Source organism: Rattus rattus, chromosome 3, assembly GCF_011064425.1.
Source record: "Rattus rattus isolate New Zealand chromosome 3, Rrattus_CSIRO_v1, whole genome shotgun sequence".
Taxonomy (NCBI): Eukaryota; Metazoa; Chordata; class Mammalia; order Rodentia; family Muridae; genus Rattus; species Rattus rattus.
The window spans coordinates 192,958,742-192,973,303 of NC_046156.1; the positions used below are offsets into that span (position 1 = coordinate 192,958,742).

At 36.4% G+C, this 14,562-nt stretch overlaps 1 protein-coding gene across 1 annotated transcript in view; it reads right to left on the bottom strand.

Moving 5' to 3' along the window:
• Adamts6 (ADAM metallopeptidase with thrombospondin type 1 motif 6) overlaps window positions 1-14,562 on the bottom strand; it is a 217,821-nt gene that overhangs the window by 95,394 nt on the left and 107,865 nt on the right. Inside the window, exon 12 of the mRNA XM_032898945.1 lies at window positions 3,819-3,926. Coding sequence (XP_032754836.1) covers window positions 3,819-3,926 — 108 coding nt within the window. The remainder of the gene's footprint in view (window positions 1-3,818; window positions 3,927-14,562) is intronic.

The window sequence follows — 14,562 nt, forward strand, 5'->3', positions numbered from 1 at the left end:
TGGTCTACTTCATTTCTATAGCAATGAAACACTGCTTTTTTCAATACACGCAAATCATTATCAGAAAATAAATTAAGATAGAAGGACTTTAGCTATGGATTAGAAAGGCCAGGAAGGGAGCCTCAGCTATGGCATGAAATTGTTTTGAAGTGTTGGGTTCTTCAGTCTTTTATCTGTAAAATACTGTTAACACCGTATCTATTTCACTGGAGTTTGTCAATAGAGACATGGAAACATGTATCTGGCATAGTATAAGTACTTTTAAAATAGTATCATTGTCATCTGTATTATTGGGAATGTCACCTATATTTACAGGGCTAGATTAAACTAACCACAAGGTTGATCAGATCAATTGAAATTTCCACTTTAATTTTGTCCCCAGGACTAGGCATGGTCTTTCTTTCTTTGTTTCTTTGCTTCTTTGTTCCTTTCTTTCTTTCTTCCTTCCTTTCTTTCTTTCTCTCTCTCTTTCTTTCTTCCTTTCTTTCTTCCTTTCTTCCTTTCTTTCTACTCAAAATTCTGACCAGAGTTCTCATTTAATTTCCAAATAAACATTTATATTTCAAATAAAAGCTCTAAGTCTAAAGTCTGTATTTAGTAACAGTAAACATATATCATTTTTAATAACAAAAAATTATACAAATAAGTAGTAAATATAGTTAATCAATGAGTAAAAAATACTCAGCCCATTCATCTTTGACTGTTTTTTGTTTGTTTTAAAATGCAGGGTTAGTTAGTTCTCTAAAGTCTTTTTTTTTTAAACAAAATTTGTGTGTCTCTGTGTGTGTGTTTGTGTCTGCATGTGTGTGCTTATGCACACATGATGGCCTATTACACTAGGACTTCATACATGCCAAGTAAAATATTATCTCACTTAGCTATCCTTAGAATCTCTCACTTGTAAATTGTATATGGAATAGAGTTTACAGTTCCCATGACTCACAAATGACAATTACTGCCATGAGCCATCACACTTAACAAACTCTCTTTTGTTGACACTTTGAACTAAAGTGGTTTCTTGTATTATTGTCCAGACAGGTAGGAACCTGCATTGGGTTTTTCCACCCACAGGTTCATTCATTTTAAGGTTTGTTAGTACCATTCCTAAAACTATCCATCATCCATGCTTCTGGGAAAATGGCTAAGATGTGCTTTATATATTAGCTTTAGATGATGACATCTACCATATTGACCCTATTATTGTACGCTGTTGTGTTGTCAATAAAATTGGCATCTTGATTCACAACAATTGCTTTACTTATAAGGTTCCTAAGTAGTTTTTAATGGAGTCCAAGTTATTCTGTGGAGGTATGTCTGGTCTGGGAGCTAGTAAGTTCTAGGAAGACAGACTAAGATCCAGCAAGGAACCCTTGAAACCAGAGCAGTCCTCATTTCTTTCTTTCTTCCTTTTTCTCTCTCTTTTTTTATTAGATATATTTCTTTACTTGCATTTCAAATGTTATTCCCTTTCCTGGTTTCCTGTCCATAAGCTCCCAACCCCTCCCCCTCCCCCATACAGGTATTCCCCCCATATTCCCCTGCACTGGAGGTCCAACCTTGGCAGGACCAAGGGCTTCCCCTTCCATTGGTGCCACAACAAGGCTATTCTCTGCTACATATGCAGTTGGAGTACTCATTTTAAATGCATATATTAAAATTATGCAAGCTTCATTTGAAAAAAGGGATCTGAAAGTCTATTAAATTAAGAATGTTAGCCTTAGCCAATTGGTAGTGACACACACCTTTAATCCTAGCACTTGGGAAACAGAGGCAGGCAGAGCTCTGTGAGTTCAAGGCTAGCCTGATCTACAAAATTAGTTCCAAAACAGCCAAGACTACACAGAGAAATAGTGTCTTGCAGAACAAAGCAAAATACAATGTAAGAAATTAAGAAGGAAATGTATTTTTGCCCTATTTCATTCACACTGTTTTATCTCTGCTTATTTTTATGCATGTTTAAGAATAATTCCGACTCTATTTACGTACATAACTTAAATTCAATATTGTCACTTAACCTTGCACATGTTTTCTGAGCATCCTCCAAATTTGTAATTTCTAAGAGATATTCAGTCTTCATCACATATATGCATATAGTCCTATGATATGATAATTAAAGACCTGCTATCAGCACACACACACACACACACACTCACACACACACTCACACACACACACTCACACACACACACACACACACACACACACACACACACACACACCACACACACATACTCACACACACACTCACACACACACACACACACACACACACACACACACACACACACACACACACACACACACACACACACACACACACACACACACACCACACACACTCACACACTCACACACACACTCACACACACACTCACACACACACTCACACACACACACATACACACAAATATGAAAATGTGTTTGCTGCATAAATGATTAGTGACCTTGAGCCATGTATGTTCAAATAGTTACTGCTCATGGTAAAATTACTAATATGTGAAGATTATATAACTTCTAGGATGTTTGTCAGTAGGAGATGTTTACTCACTGTGTCTTTCTGTAGTGCTAGGAGTCAGACCCAAGGCCTTATGAACACTAAGCAAGTATTCTATCTCTGATTACATCTCTAGGTCATGAATATTTAAAGACAAATATTTTTCTGCTTAAGAAAATGAAGTAAAAGAAAAACCCATCCAGTCTATTGATAGTGCTATTCTAGGAGGAGAGAAACCATGGTTCAGGCCAGACCGTGAAAAGAACAGTCCATCAGTGAATGGTTACTAAAGCAACAGACCCCCACCGCGGCCTCCTCCTTCACTTGCACATTTCTTCACAGATGGATGTAAATTGCTACTTGTCCTTGACAAGGACTGGCAGGTCCAAAATAAACCAGACTGTTGTTTCAAGAATGTGGTTCCTAATATTTTCTATTACTTCAGTGAAAAAAAAAAGCAAAAGAAAGAATTTTTGTAGTGTATGAAGGTCTCTGTATTTTTATTGGCTACTTACAAATTTTGAAAAAAAAATCCCTAATCCTTTAAAAATGGCCTTACCAATTCTTATATTTAGCATAATTTACCAACATTTCCAAACCCAGCATGGAAAAGCCATCAACATGGCACTAGGTCATGGGTCCTGAATGAAGCCGTCAGCAAGAATTAATAAACTGTGACAGCTGCCCAAAAACTTTCATTCTTTTTATTTAAATATCCCACTGCAAGCTGAAATTCAGTGTGATCTTTGTTGAAAGTAGCCAAGCTTACATGGAAGAAGGCAGAATAGAGAAGAGATGACAAGTATTAGTTATAAATTCACTACATAGAATAAATTCTAGAATTTATGTATATAACAATTCCAGAGAATTTTGTAGCAGGATATGAGTATTTTTTCTATCTGTTAGAACAGTTCCTTTCTTTCTGTGGTGCTGAAGATTGAGCCCAGACCTTCACACATTTTAGGGAAGCACTCAGCATTTCAGTTATACCCTAACCCTGCATGAATAATCCTTAGAGAAGATATTTTTAAAATCAGATTATATAAAGTAAGATTATCAGCCATAATTTCCACGTCCAATAAAGTGCTTCATTTTTTTAATTATTGTTCTTTTATGTGAAACTGACACAGAAAAGTTAATTCCTTCTATTTCATAAGTAAAGCGCATTTGTAAATATAAAGATAGGACAGCTATCACTTGATTAGAAATTTGTTATTTCAAAGAACAACTTAAATTATATAGACTTCCAGTGTGTGGACACCAGCACCAGAAGCTGATCAGTTTAATCTATGTGCCAAGCAGTGAACAGACCCGCTGTACTTACCCCCTTTTCAATGTTCCCCGTCTGGCACAGTGTCCCCTCAGCAGCTGGAATACTGTTGGTGACACAGCGGTTGCTTTTGCTGAGACACCAGAGCTCTCTACACACTTCCTAGGAAAGAAGGCAAAAGCAAGTTGATCAGGGATGGAGGTGGACTCGTGTGATTTCTCACAAACAGCGCAGCCATTCGGCATCACTTGCTGCTGTTGGGAAGAGGATGCAGGTGCTGTGCTGTTCTCTCAGAGGGTCATTTAGCAGGACCACTTAAACTGTGATCTAATCTTGTTTTAGTGGATAAAGTGTATGTTAGTATTTAATACTAGTGGGGATGTTTTCATAAGCGTAGACAGACATGTCATTAATATGGGAGAACAAGAAAAGAGAATACAGAGAATTTTTCTGCGTAACAATTACCAACAAAGCACTATCACATAAATGATTCCTTACATAACATTCAAATAAAATTATTTTTAAAACTTGGTATGAGGGGAGAGAGGCAGAGACAGACAGACACACGATAGAGTGGCTAAGAATTTAACATATAAATGTAAAGAAATATAAAATACATTTTGGAGTCATTTCTAAATTTTGTATGTCTAAGAATTATCTAGAAATGTTACTTTCAGCTTATCACAATGACAGGTAAACTTTCATAAAATACTGCTGTTTATGACATTTTAGGTATGTATAGCCATCTTTTCTCCTTCAATTTATTAGTTTCCAGTCTCAACAGAATTATGAGACTTTTCTAATATTGAGACTATAAAACATTATGTTGAGTTATAAGATTCTAAACTATGTCCAAATAACGTCTCTGTAAACTGTTCTACTTATTTTTTAAATTAACATTAGATAAAAATACTCAAAATTTCTATTCTTTTACATGTGATTATCAATTAACATCACCATTGTTGATTTTGACTATAACTATGAATCAAAATATATTTGCAATAATATACAATAAAATGCAGATTAATTAATATATAGCACTTAATCCTTTCACCTTTATGTCTCACAGGATGTTTTAGCTCCAGACACAAAAGAAGTCATGTGACATAGACAGAATTGAGACATAAAGCAGTAGAATGTGGAAACTGATGACTGGTCAAATGGAAATGCCCACAGTATACGTCAGTACACTGCTAGAACTCTTGGGTTTCTACTAGGGAAGTCTTCTATCAATCAGGAGGTGACATACAATATACATTAGGCCGTAAAATGCTTAAAAATTGGGATCTAGAGAAGTGGCTTAGCCGTTAACAGCACAGGCTGCTCTTGCAAATGTCCTGAGCTTGGTTCTCAGCCCCGGCATGGCAGGGCACACTCATCTATAACTACAGTTCTGGGGAGTCCAATGCTCTCTGGCCTTCCTGGGCACCAGGCGCGCATGGTGCATAGACAGACATGCATCAAAACACTCATACACACAAAATAGAAATTAAATTTAAAAACTTTAAATGTACTTAAAATTGTAACCTCTATTTATAAACTAGTGAGCTAAAATGAAAAAATTAGAATATCCTTATTAAATGTTACATATTCTGATATTAAAAGGTCATATCAATCTAAAATGCTCCTTTTTAACGAAACTAAGTAGATATACTTCCTTGTTCTTACAATGTATTTTTCAGTTCATTCCTTTAGCTTAATGTTTTCAAAATAGTAGGACTGCTACTATTTAAAGGTTTTAAAATACTAATCCATGTGTATAAAGTCTACACAAATCCAAACAAGTTCACAAAGACATCTAATAGAACAATATATTTAAAATGTGAAAAATAAACTTATCTCTAAACAAGAGTTCTCATATCCTATTCTTTGTGTTAGGTCTAAATCTTACTTTAGACAAAGGTAAAAGAAACCTAAAATACATAACTGTACAATGAGAATTCTACTATTGAAGAAGACAATACAGAGAGTATCCATTAGTAAAACATACAATTCAGTGGTGTTACAGAAATGTTACTTTCTAAAAGCATCTTTGGGGAAAATCTCTACCCAAAGTGGCAGATGGCTGTGGCCTTTTACTTCACAGTTGTACTATCAAGAACAAGGATACAGCTTTCTCCAATGTTTGAAAGACAGATTTCTGCATTTCTTAGGAGCTTGCTCTTTACTGGCTTCCTGAAAATTGACATGTTACTAGGGAGTTAACTTATCACACATTACTACATGAAGCAAAGGGCTACAGATCTACACTGGAAGGACTGTTGAAGTAGTCACAGAGATCACTGACACTTTTACAACAGAATTCCTAATTGGCATTTAATCTTGAATAAGAATTTTGATATTGAATTTAGGAAGATAAAGTCAATATACAAGAAAAGTTCACTTCACACCAAGTAAGAAGTTCTAGAATATTGGAAACATATTTCGATAGAACAGTTTCCTTTGCATATGAATACAGACTACTGAATAAACACTTTCATGAAGGTTCCAAGCTGTGATGAAGTTAACTGCAGGCTGAAAGTTTTGTATCTTTTGATAAATTTCTATAAAACAAAGATCGTACTTGTGAAATTATTTTTCCTAAATGAAATACTTATGAGGTACAGTTAGTGGATGGAAATAATGGTTTTTCTTCCTCAGTTTAGTTCTGCAGCAACATTTTTCTTGCATGTGTTCTTTATTCCTGACAGAAGTTCAAGTTTATCATGATTAATTTCATGACTTCTCTAGTTGAAATACATCATTGCCTCTGTGCTAGGGCTTTTTCTAGTATCTTAAATTTCGCTTTAGGAAGACTTAGGAAAATGCAGGATTGTGGTGGTTCTCAAGTTGAAGGAAGGAAAAAGAAATAGAATCGGCTCTTTGAAGAGACATTTCTCTTAAGCATTAGTGAGTGAGTGTGAAATTTGAGATAGAATCTTTAATTTCATGGGGTCAGCTAGAGTCTGGAAGAAGACTACGTGGTAATAGAAAGAGTGACAGTGTCATTCCCTGTCCATTTGCAAATATTCATTGAGAATCTACCACATATCAGGCATAATGTTAGCACAATGAACAAACACTTTCATGTAGAATCCCAGGGAGCAGGGAACCTCGTGCTTTTACTTTCTGATAAACCTAGAGAAACGCTATCAATAAAGTCCATATTTGTCACAACCCTTTCTTTCCCATGTGTATATCTATGCACCACTTGCCTGATTGATACCCACACAGACCAGAAAAGTGCATCAGGTCCTAAGAAACTAGTCACAGACAGTTGTGTGCCTTTGTGCAGGGCTGGGGATAAAATCTGGGTCTTCTGCAAGAGCAGCCAGCTCCCTTAACCACGGAGCAATCTCTCCAGCCCTGACACCATCACCGCCCCTCCATTTTAATGGACCATAATCATTTCTTAGGCTTTATTCTTTGCTCCTTTGTCTATGTTAATCAGAGGTTATAATGCAGAAGGCAGAATCCCTATGCCTAAAGCAAGCTTTACAACCAAAAGTTGGCATTCACATCTAATTCTGCCAATTTTGAGATAGAAAATTTTCTTGCCACCTAAAAGTTTGTCCAACACCCACTATTAGTAATGTGTTGATTAATGTTGGTTTAGACAGATCTATGTTCTTGCCAGTGCCGTGAATCCAATTTCTGTTTTGACATAGATCCTTTAGTAATTAACTGGGTAAAGAATTCTTTACCCTATTTTTCTGAACATATACTTAATTTATCCTCATTTTAATTGAACATAGAACTCTAAAATGACATTACTCTTACCCTAGCATTTGAAGATAATATGATCATTTGTAATTCTAATGCTATATTTAATTGCTTTCAAGAATTTTAAGATTTATTTTAGTGCTGTTTCTTTGCTCTATCTGTTGTTCTTGTTTTTAAATCTACTTTGGATTCCTGCTCTGCGAATGTGGACTTTCTTTGATTTTGGTTCCTTTAACATCTGTCTCACCCTTCCCTATGCCTACTCAGCACACACTGGACCTTCTCCCACCTGTCTGTACAAGCTTTCCTTTCTCTGGAGACAGTGACGGCTGGCTTCATGGTCAGTGTATGCTACTGCCATTTGTTTCTCACAGTCAGTCTGTCCTCAATGAATGAATTTTTGGTCTTTCACCATGCTATAGCTTTTGAGTTAGAGAAGCACAGTCAAGTACTTTTGTTTCTGTCACATATTTTGAGGTATTCATTCCTCCAGCTTTCAAGTCAATTTACTTGCTCTGTAGCAGGTAGTCGATAAAAACTTTTGCTTTGTGAGGTACAAACTAGTGCTCCAATTTCTTAAAGTAAGTTATTTTTCACCCCAAAATATATTAGCTCAACTAAATCCCTGCCAGCATATCCCCCAGCATCCCAAACTACTAGTCCTTTGCTATCTAACTCCTGCAGCTCATTGCACTTCCTTCCTACAGATATAGGTCTGCCAGGGCATTTGCAAGCAATAGAGATCACTTTAATAAAAACTCAGACTGGAGCCCATTGTCTACCTGTTTTTTAAAAAAATATTAACATGAAGCAGGCAGTAATATGGCTAGTGCCCATCCCACAGCCCTACTGCAGTGAACTCAATAACTTATCTTTAAAATTTAAATATTAATGGTATATATTTTCACTATTTCTTTACCTCTTCTCATGAATTCAATAGAATCTGGGTTTTTAGAAATGAAGCTACCAACCCACTTACTATGACCAGTAAAGGAAGTCCTTGCTATAGAATTTTCAAGTTGTCTTTTAGTTCTTTATATGTCTCATGATTCCTCTATAATTATAAGAAGTTGGCCTGTTACCTTGAAATCATTATCAAAGATAATACACAACTCTCCACTTTGGGAGAAACTGTAACCTTCTAGTATTTTGAGTCACTGGTATTAATTGTGAAACAGTCTTGGTGTCAACATTATCCTATCAGTAGCATTATCAATATCTGTTTGCAACACCATCAATATCTGTTTGCAAAAAAGATGGTCAATGAGAGGAGCAAAGGCCTGAGAAGGCCAGGAAGAGCATGAGGGAAAGGAAATTGAAAGCTCTAACCCTGAGGCCTAGTTTAAGTCTAGGGATCTAAACAGAAAGGCTAGGACATCTTCACCTAATCCTTGAAGAGACTAATCCCATTAAGTAGGTAATTAAAATGGAAGAGGTCCTAGTAAGGAATTAAACAAACACACAATTTAGAAACTGAAGTTAAATAACCACTAATTTGAACATATTTTTAAAAGAAAACTAAATAGTTATGAAAACATGAAGGAAAACCTGGAAGATCCACAGTTAATACAGAAGTACTGTCCTTTAAACCTACTCTGGAACTAGGAATTGTCTTGGAATTTGGGGAAAAATAAAAACCACAGCAGGCTTGTAACAAATATATGTCAAGTAAACATAGATGTGTGGATCCCAAAGACAGTTAAAGTGCTAAAATATTTTAGTGTCTTTTACTATATAAGTCCATATTAAAACGACACTGTGCAGTTTACCTTAAATATCTACGATAAACAATTCTATTGCTCCTAATAAACCTGTCACATACTTAATGCATGAAATTTTAATAAGTAGTCTGTAGATCTTCTGCTTTTGAAGTTAGAGATTGCTGTGAGTTTTGAAAATGTTTTTGTAGAGAATACAAACAGCATTAGCTTTAAAACTGAACACAAAGGGAACAAACACTAAACCCACACTGCTAGAACTCGTTTTCTGCAAACTTTTCTCATATGTATTTCTCAATGTGTTTTCTATTATTTCAGTAACATTATCTTCCAATTTCTCTGCATCTATTTTTAAAAAGTGTTCAGAGCACAAAACACTAAAAATACTAATAAACTATGAACAATTCTTAATGATAAAGCAATAATGACTTAAATCTTAGTTTGTAGCGATAATAAACAGAAGGGGTAAGGTGTGAAAGCATTACAAACTGTAGCCTGTACATGGTAAGAACATGTGGCTGAGGACAAGAAACCCTTTGGAGACAGAACACAGAGCTATCACGCTGAAACCGAGCCGGAAGCTCCTTCTAGCTGGCACTCACAGCGCAGGTAAATGCTACACAAGCTATTGAGGTGGTGGGTACAAAAGTCATCCATAACCATGTAAAGCCATAGGCCTGCATAAGAACCTGGTGTGTTAGCAACAGTAATTTTCCAGGCAAGATAAGCTCCCATTGTGACATGACATAATTTTTTGGAGGGGAAATATCCGCTTCTTGATTGAATCTAAGTCCCACTCTATGGGAGAAATGCATAGCTACAAGAATGTTGTAACAAGCCCTACAATGATACAGGAACTGTTCTGAATGCAAGTTAAACAGATTCCAGTAGGGAAGGGAGCAGTAAACAAAATGAAAATAAATATTATCTTGAAAAGTAGGAAATACTAGTGACGAACAAGGAAAAACTATAGGACTTAAAGATGTGAATGCATAAATATGAATAAGTTACATAAGGGTTGTCTACAAAGGCCTCATTTAACTAAAAGCAATCAAATAAGCTAAGCACTTATAAAATAATAATAATTCCACAATAGTGTCACAATATGACCCAAAATTACTGGAAGACATTTTTGTATAATGATCCCTGTTTCTAGGGAAGTTCCCTTTGCACAGAGTTAAAGAAGAACGTGAGTCACTACGTGGCTGAGAATCTTCCCATGCTCTCAACACACAGAAGGTTCATCTCCTCCTGCTTGTGTTGCAGCTCTTCAGGAATAGAGCCACAAATGACAGACAATCACAGAAGAAATGGGAACACTTATGGAATGTCTTCCAAGTGCCCAGAAAATGTAAGGAATATGGAATCTATTCACTTGTTCCCTGAGATTTAAAGAACAATTAAACTGTTGTTCACTGAAAAAGTTTTCTAAAAATGAATAAAATTTACTGATTTCAACTTGACATTATAGGTAATAGTAAATGCTGAATAAATTTTTTAATTTAAAATACTCTGTTAAGTATTTCATGTTCCATTTTGAAACCATGCACTAGATAATGTAGAGGAAAATATCCAATTAACCAGTAGAACATCAATAGTTAGAGTTTAGACCATATTACTAAGGATTTATGAAATAGTTCCATATAAACAAGGACAATATTCACATAAAATAAAATTATTCACAAATTAAACCAAGCTAATATGCCTATAAAACCTGTGTGGCTTAAATCTACTTGCAGATGCATGATCATATCTTCACAATCATTAGTAAGTTATATACTAGGTATCATTGACCTATATATTACATTATTAAATGTTATCTGGAAACTGTAGTTTTGAGATGATTTAAAGTGACAGAATGAAGAAATATGGAGCAAAGTCTGAAAAAGGCATCATCTAAAGCTCGCCCACATATATCACATAAGCCTATATGTAAATTCCCTTCTATGTTTAAACATTATTGTTATAATATGCTTTGTGCCAGTTTAGTTTCATGATATTTTCTATTTAAAAAAGACTATTGAAAATGAAAGGAAAGTTGTGAAGTGCAAGAAAATTGGTGTGAGATTCTACAGAGCTTTATAAAAGTTTGATCCTCTAAATGAGGGGGAAAAAAAAGAACCATTTGTGGAGACAACTGTTCTGTTGTTTTAATTACAATGTCCTTCTTGCAGATGATAGGATAATATATTTAAGACCCCAAAAATTCCACTAGAGAGCTCCTAAACCTGATAAACGACTTCAGAAAAGTGGCTGGATATAAAATTAGCTCAAATGAATCAGAGCCTTCCTCTACTCAATGGATAAACATGCTGAGAAAGAAATTAGGGAAACAACACCCTTCACAATAGTCACAAATAATATAAAATACCTTGGGGTGATTCTAACAAGCAAGTGAAAGATCTGTATAAGAACTTCAAGTTTCTGAAGAAAGAAATTGAAGATCTGAGAAAATGGAAAGACATATTCCCATGCTCATGGATTGGCAGGATTAATATAGTAAAAATGTCCATCTTGCTGAAAGCAATCTACAGATTCAATGCAATCACCATCAAAATTTCCACTCAATTATTCAGAGAGTTAGAAAGAGTGATTTGCAAATTCATTTGGAAAATGAATAACAACAAACAAACAAAAAACCAAAAAAACCAGGAAAGTAAAAACTATCTTCAACAATAAAAGAACTTCTAGGGGACTCACTATCCCTGACCTCAAGCAGTATTACACCACAATAGTGATTTAAAAAAAAAAAAAAACCAACTGTATAATATTGGTACAGAGACAGTCAGGTAGATCAATGGGATAGAACTGAAGACCCAGAAATTAACCCACACACCTATGGTCACTTGATCTTTGACAAAGAAGGAGCTATAACCATCCAGTGTGGAAAAAAGACAGCATTTTCAACAAATGGTACTGGTTCAACTGGCAGTCAGCATGTAAAAGAATGCAAATTGACCCATTCTTATCTCGTTGTACAAAAGTCAAATCCAAATGGATCAATGACCTCCACATAAAACTGGATATGATGGATGAATCTAATAGAAGAGAAATTGGGCAAGAGCTTCGAACATAAGGGCACAGAGGAAAATTTACTGAACAGAACACCAGTGGCTTATGCTCTAAGATCAAAAATCAACAAATGGAACCTCAGAAAATTGAAAACCTTCTGTAAGGCAAAGGACACTGTCAATAGGATAAAACGGCAACCAACATTGGGAAAAGATCTTTACCAATCCTACATCTGATAGAAGGCTAATATCCAATATATACAAAGAACTCAAGAAGTTAGACTCCAGAGAATCAAATAATCCTATTAAAAATTGGGGCACAGAGCTAAACAATTCTCAAATTAGGAATGTCGAATGGCTGAGAAGCATCTAAAGAAGTGTTCAACATCTTTAGTCATCAGGGAAATGCAAATCAAAATGACCCTGAGATTCCACCTCACACCAGTCAGAATGGCCAAGATCAAAAACTCAGGTGACAACAGATGCTGACGAGGATATGGAGAAAGAGGAACACTCCTCCATTGTTGGTGGGATTATAAACTGGTACAACCACTCTAGAAATCAATCTGGAGGTTCCTCAGAAAATTGGACAGAGTACTACCTGAGGACTTAGCTATACCACTCCGGGGCATATACCCAAAAGATCCTCCAACATCTAACAAGGACACATGGTCCACTATGTTCCTTATTTATAATAGCCAGAAGATGGAAACAACCCAGATGTCCTTCAACAGAGGAATGGATACAGAAAATGTGGTATTTACTCACCGATAAGTGGATATTAGCCCAAAAGTTCAGAATACCCAAGATACAATTCACAGACCATATGAAACTCAAGAAGAAGGAAGATCAAAATGTGGATGTTTCAGTCCTTCTTAGTAGGGAGATCAAAATACTCACAGGAGGAAATACAGAGACAAAATTTGGAGCAGAGACTGAGGGAAAGGCCATCCAGAGACTGTCCCACCTGGGGATCCAGCCCATGTACTGCCACCAAACCCAGTCACTATTGCTGATGCCAAGAAGCACAAGCTGACAGGAGCCTGATATAGCTGCCTTCTGAGAGAACATGACAAATATAGAGGTGAATGCTTGCAGCCAACCACTGAACTGAGAACGCAGTCCCCATTGAAGGAGTTAGAGAAAGGATTGAAGAAGCTAAAGGGGTTTGTAACCCCATAAGAACAATATCAACCAACCAGAACTCCCATGGACTAAACCATCGTCCAAAAGTACACATGGATAGACCCATGGCTCCAGTTCCATATGTAGCAGAGGATGGACTTGTTGAGCACCAATGGGAGGAGAAGACCTTGGTACTGCCAAGGCCCCAGTGTAAGGGAATGCAGGGCAGGGAGGCTGGAGGGAATGGATGAGTGGGTGGGGGAACCACCCTCATGGAGGCATGGGGTAAAGGGATGGCCTAGGGGGTTTCCAGAGGAGAAACCAGGAAGGGGGATATTTGAAATGTAGATAAAGAAAATATCCAATGAAATTTTTTTTAAAGTACCTAAGGCATCCTTAGAGTGAGAGTTGACAGATGTATGGAGATAATAAAGTAAAGATCTAGCTTTACAAGCTGCATTTCTATACTTGTATCTCATCTCAAAGAGAGACACACACTTTACAGACTATAAACCACTAGGGAGGTCAGAGAACCCCTTGCAGAGTTATCTCTTTCAATCATACAGGTCCAAGATAAAACACAGGGCCTCTGGCCTTGTGGTAAGTGTCTTTACTCATTGAATCAATCATTTAGCTGGCCTCTAACTTTTTTTAATAACAGAAAACATAGCTGAGAATGCTATTTACTTAGAAGAACATCTTTTTAATCTATGCTCTCAGTTTAAAGCCAGTACCACAAAAACTGGGTATAACGCATGCCTTTAATCCCAGTAACGCTGTGCAGTAAATGCAGTAAAACATGAGATGCTCTGGATGGTAAGAAATGTCATCAAAGACTTTACAATTTCAATCTCAGACATCTGAGGATGTATGTCCCTAAACAGTAATTTTAGCGATGACCTCTCTCCCAAAAGACAGGGCTAAAATGAAGAGTTTGAAAATTTTACTGACCAGGAATGAGACATTACCTGAAGAAAACTAAACAAGTATTCTCCTAAACAAGCCTGTCTAAAAGAAATTAAGGGACAAAAATGGAGAAGAGACTGAGGAAAAGGCAGTACAATGACTGTCCAAATGGGGATCCACTTCATGGGGAGACACCAAGGCTTGACACTATTACTGATGCTATGATGTCCTAACAAACTGAAGCCTAGCATGGCTCTTCTCCGAGAGGTCCAACAAGCAGCTGACTGAGACAGACACAGATACTTAGACCCAACCATTAGACAGAAGGTGGGGACC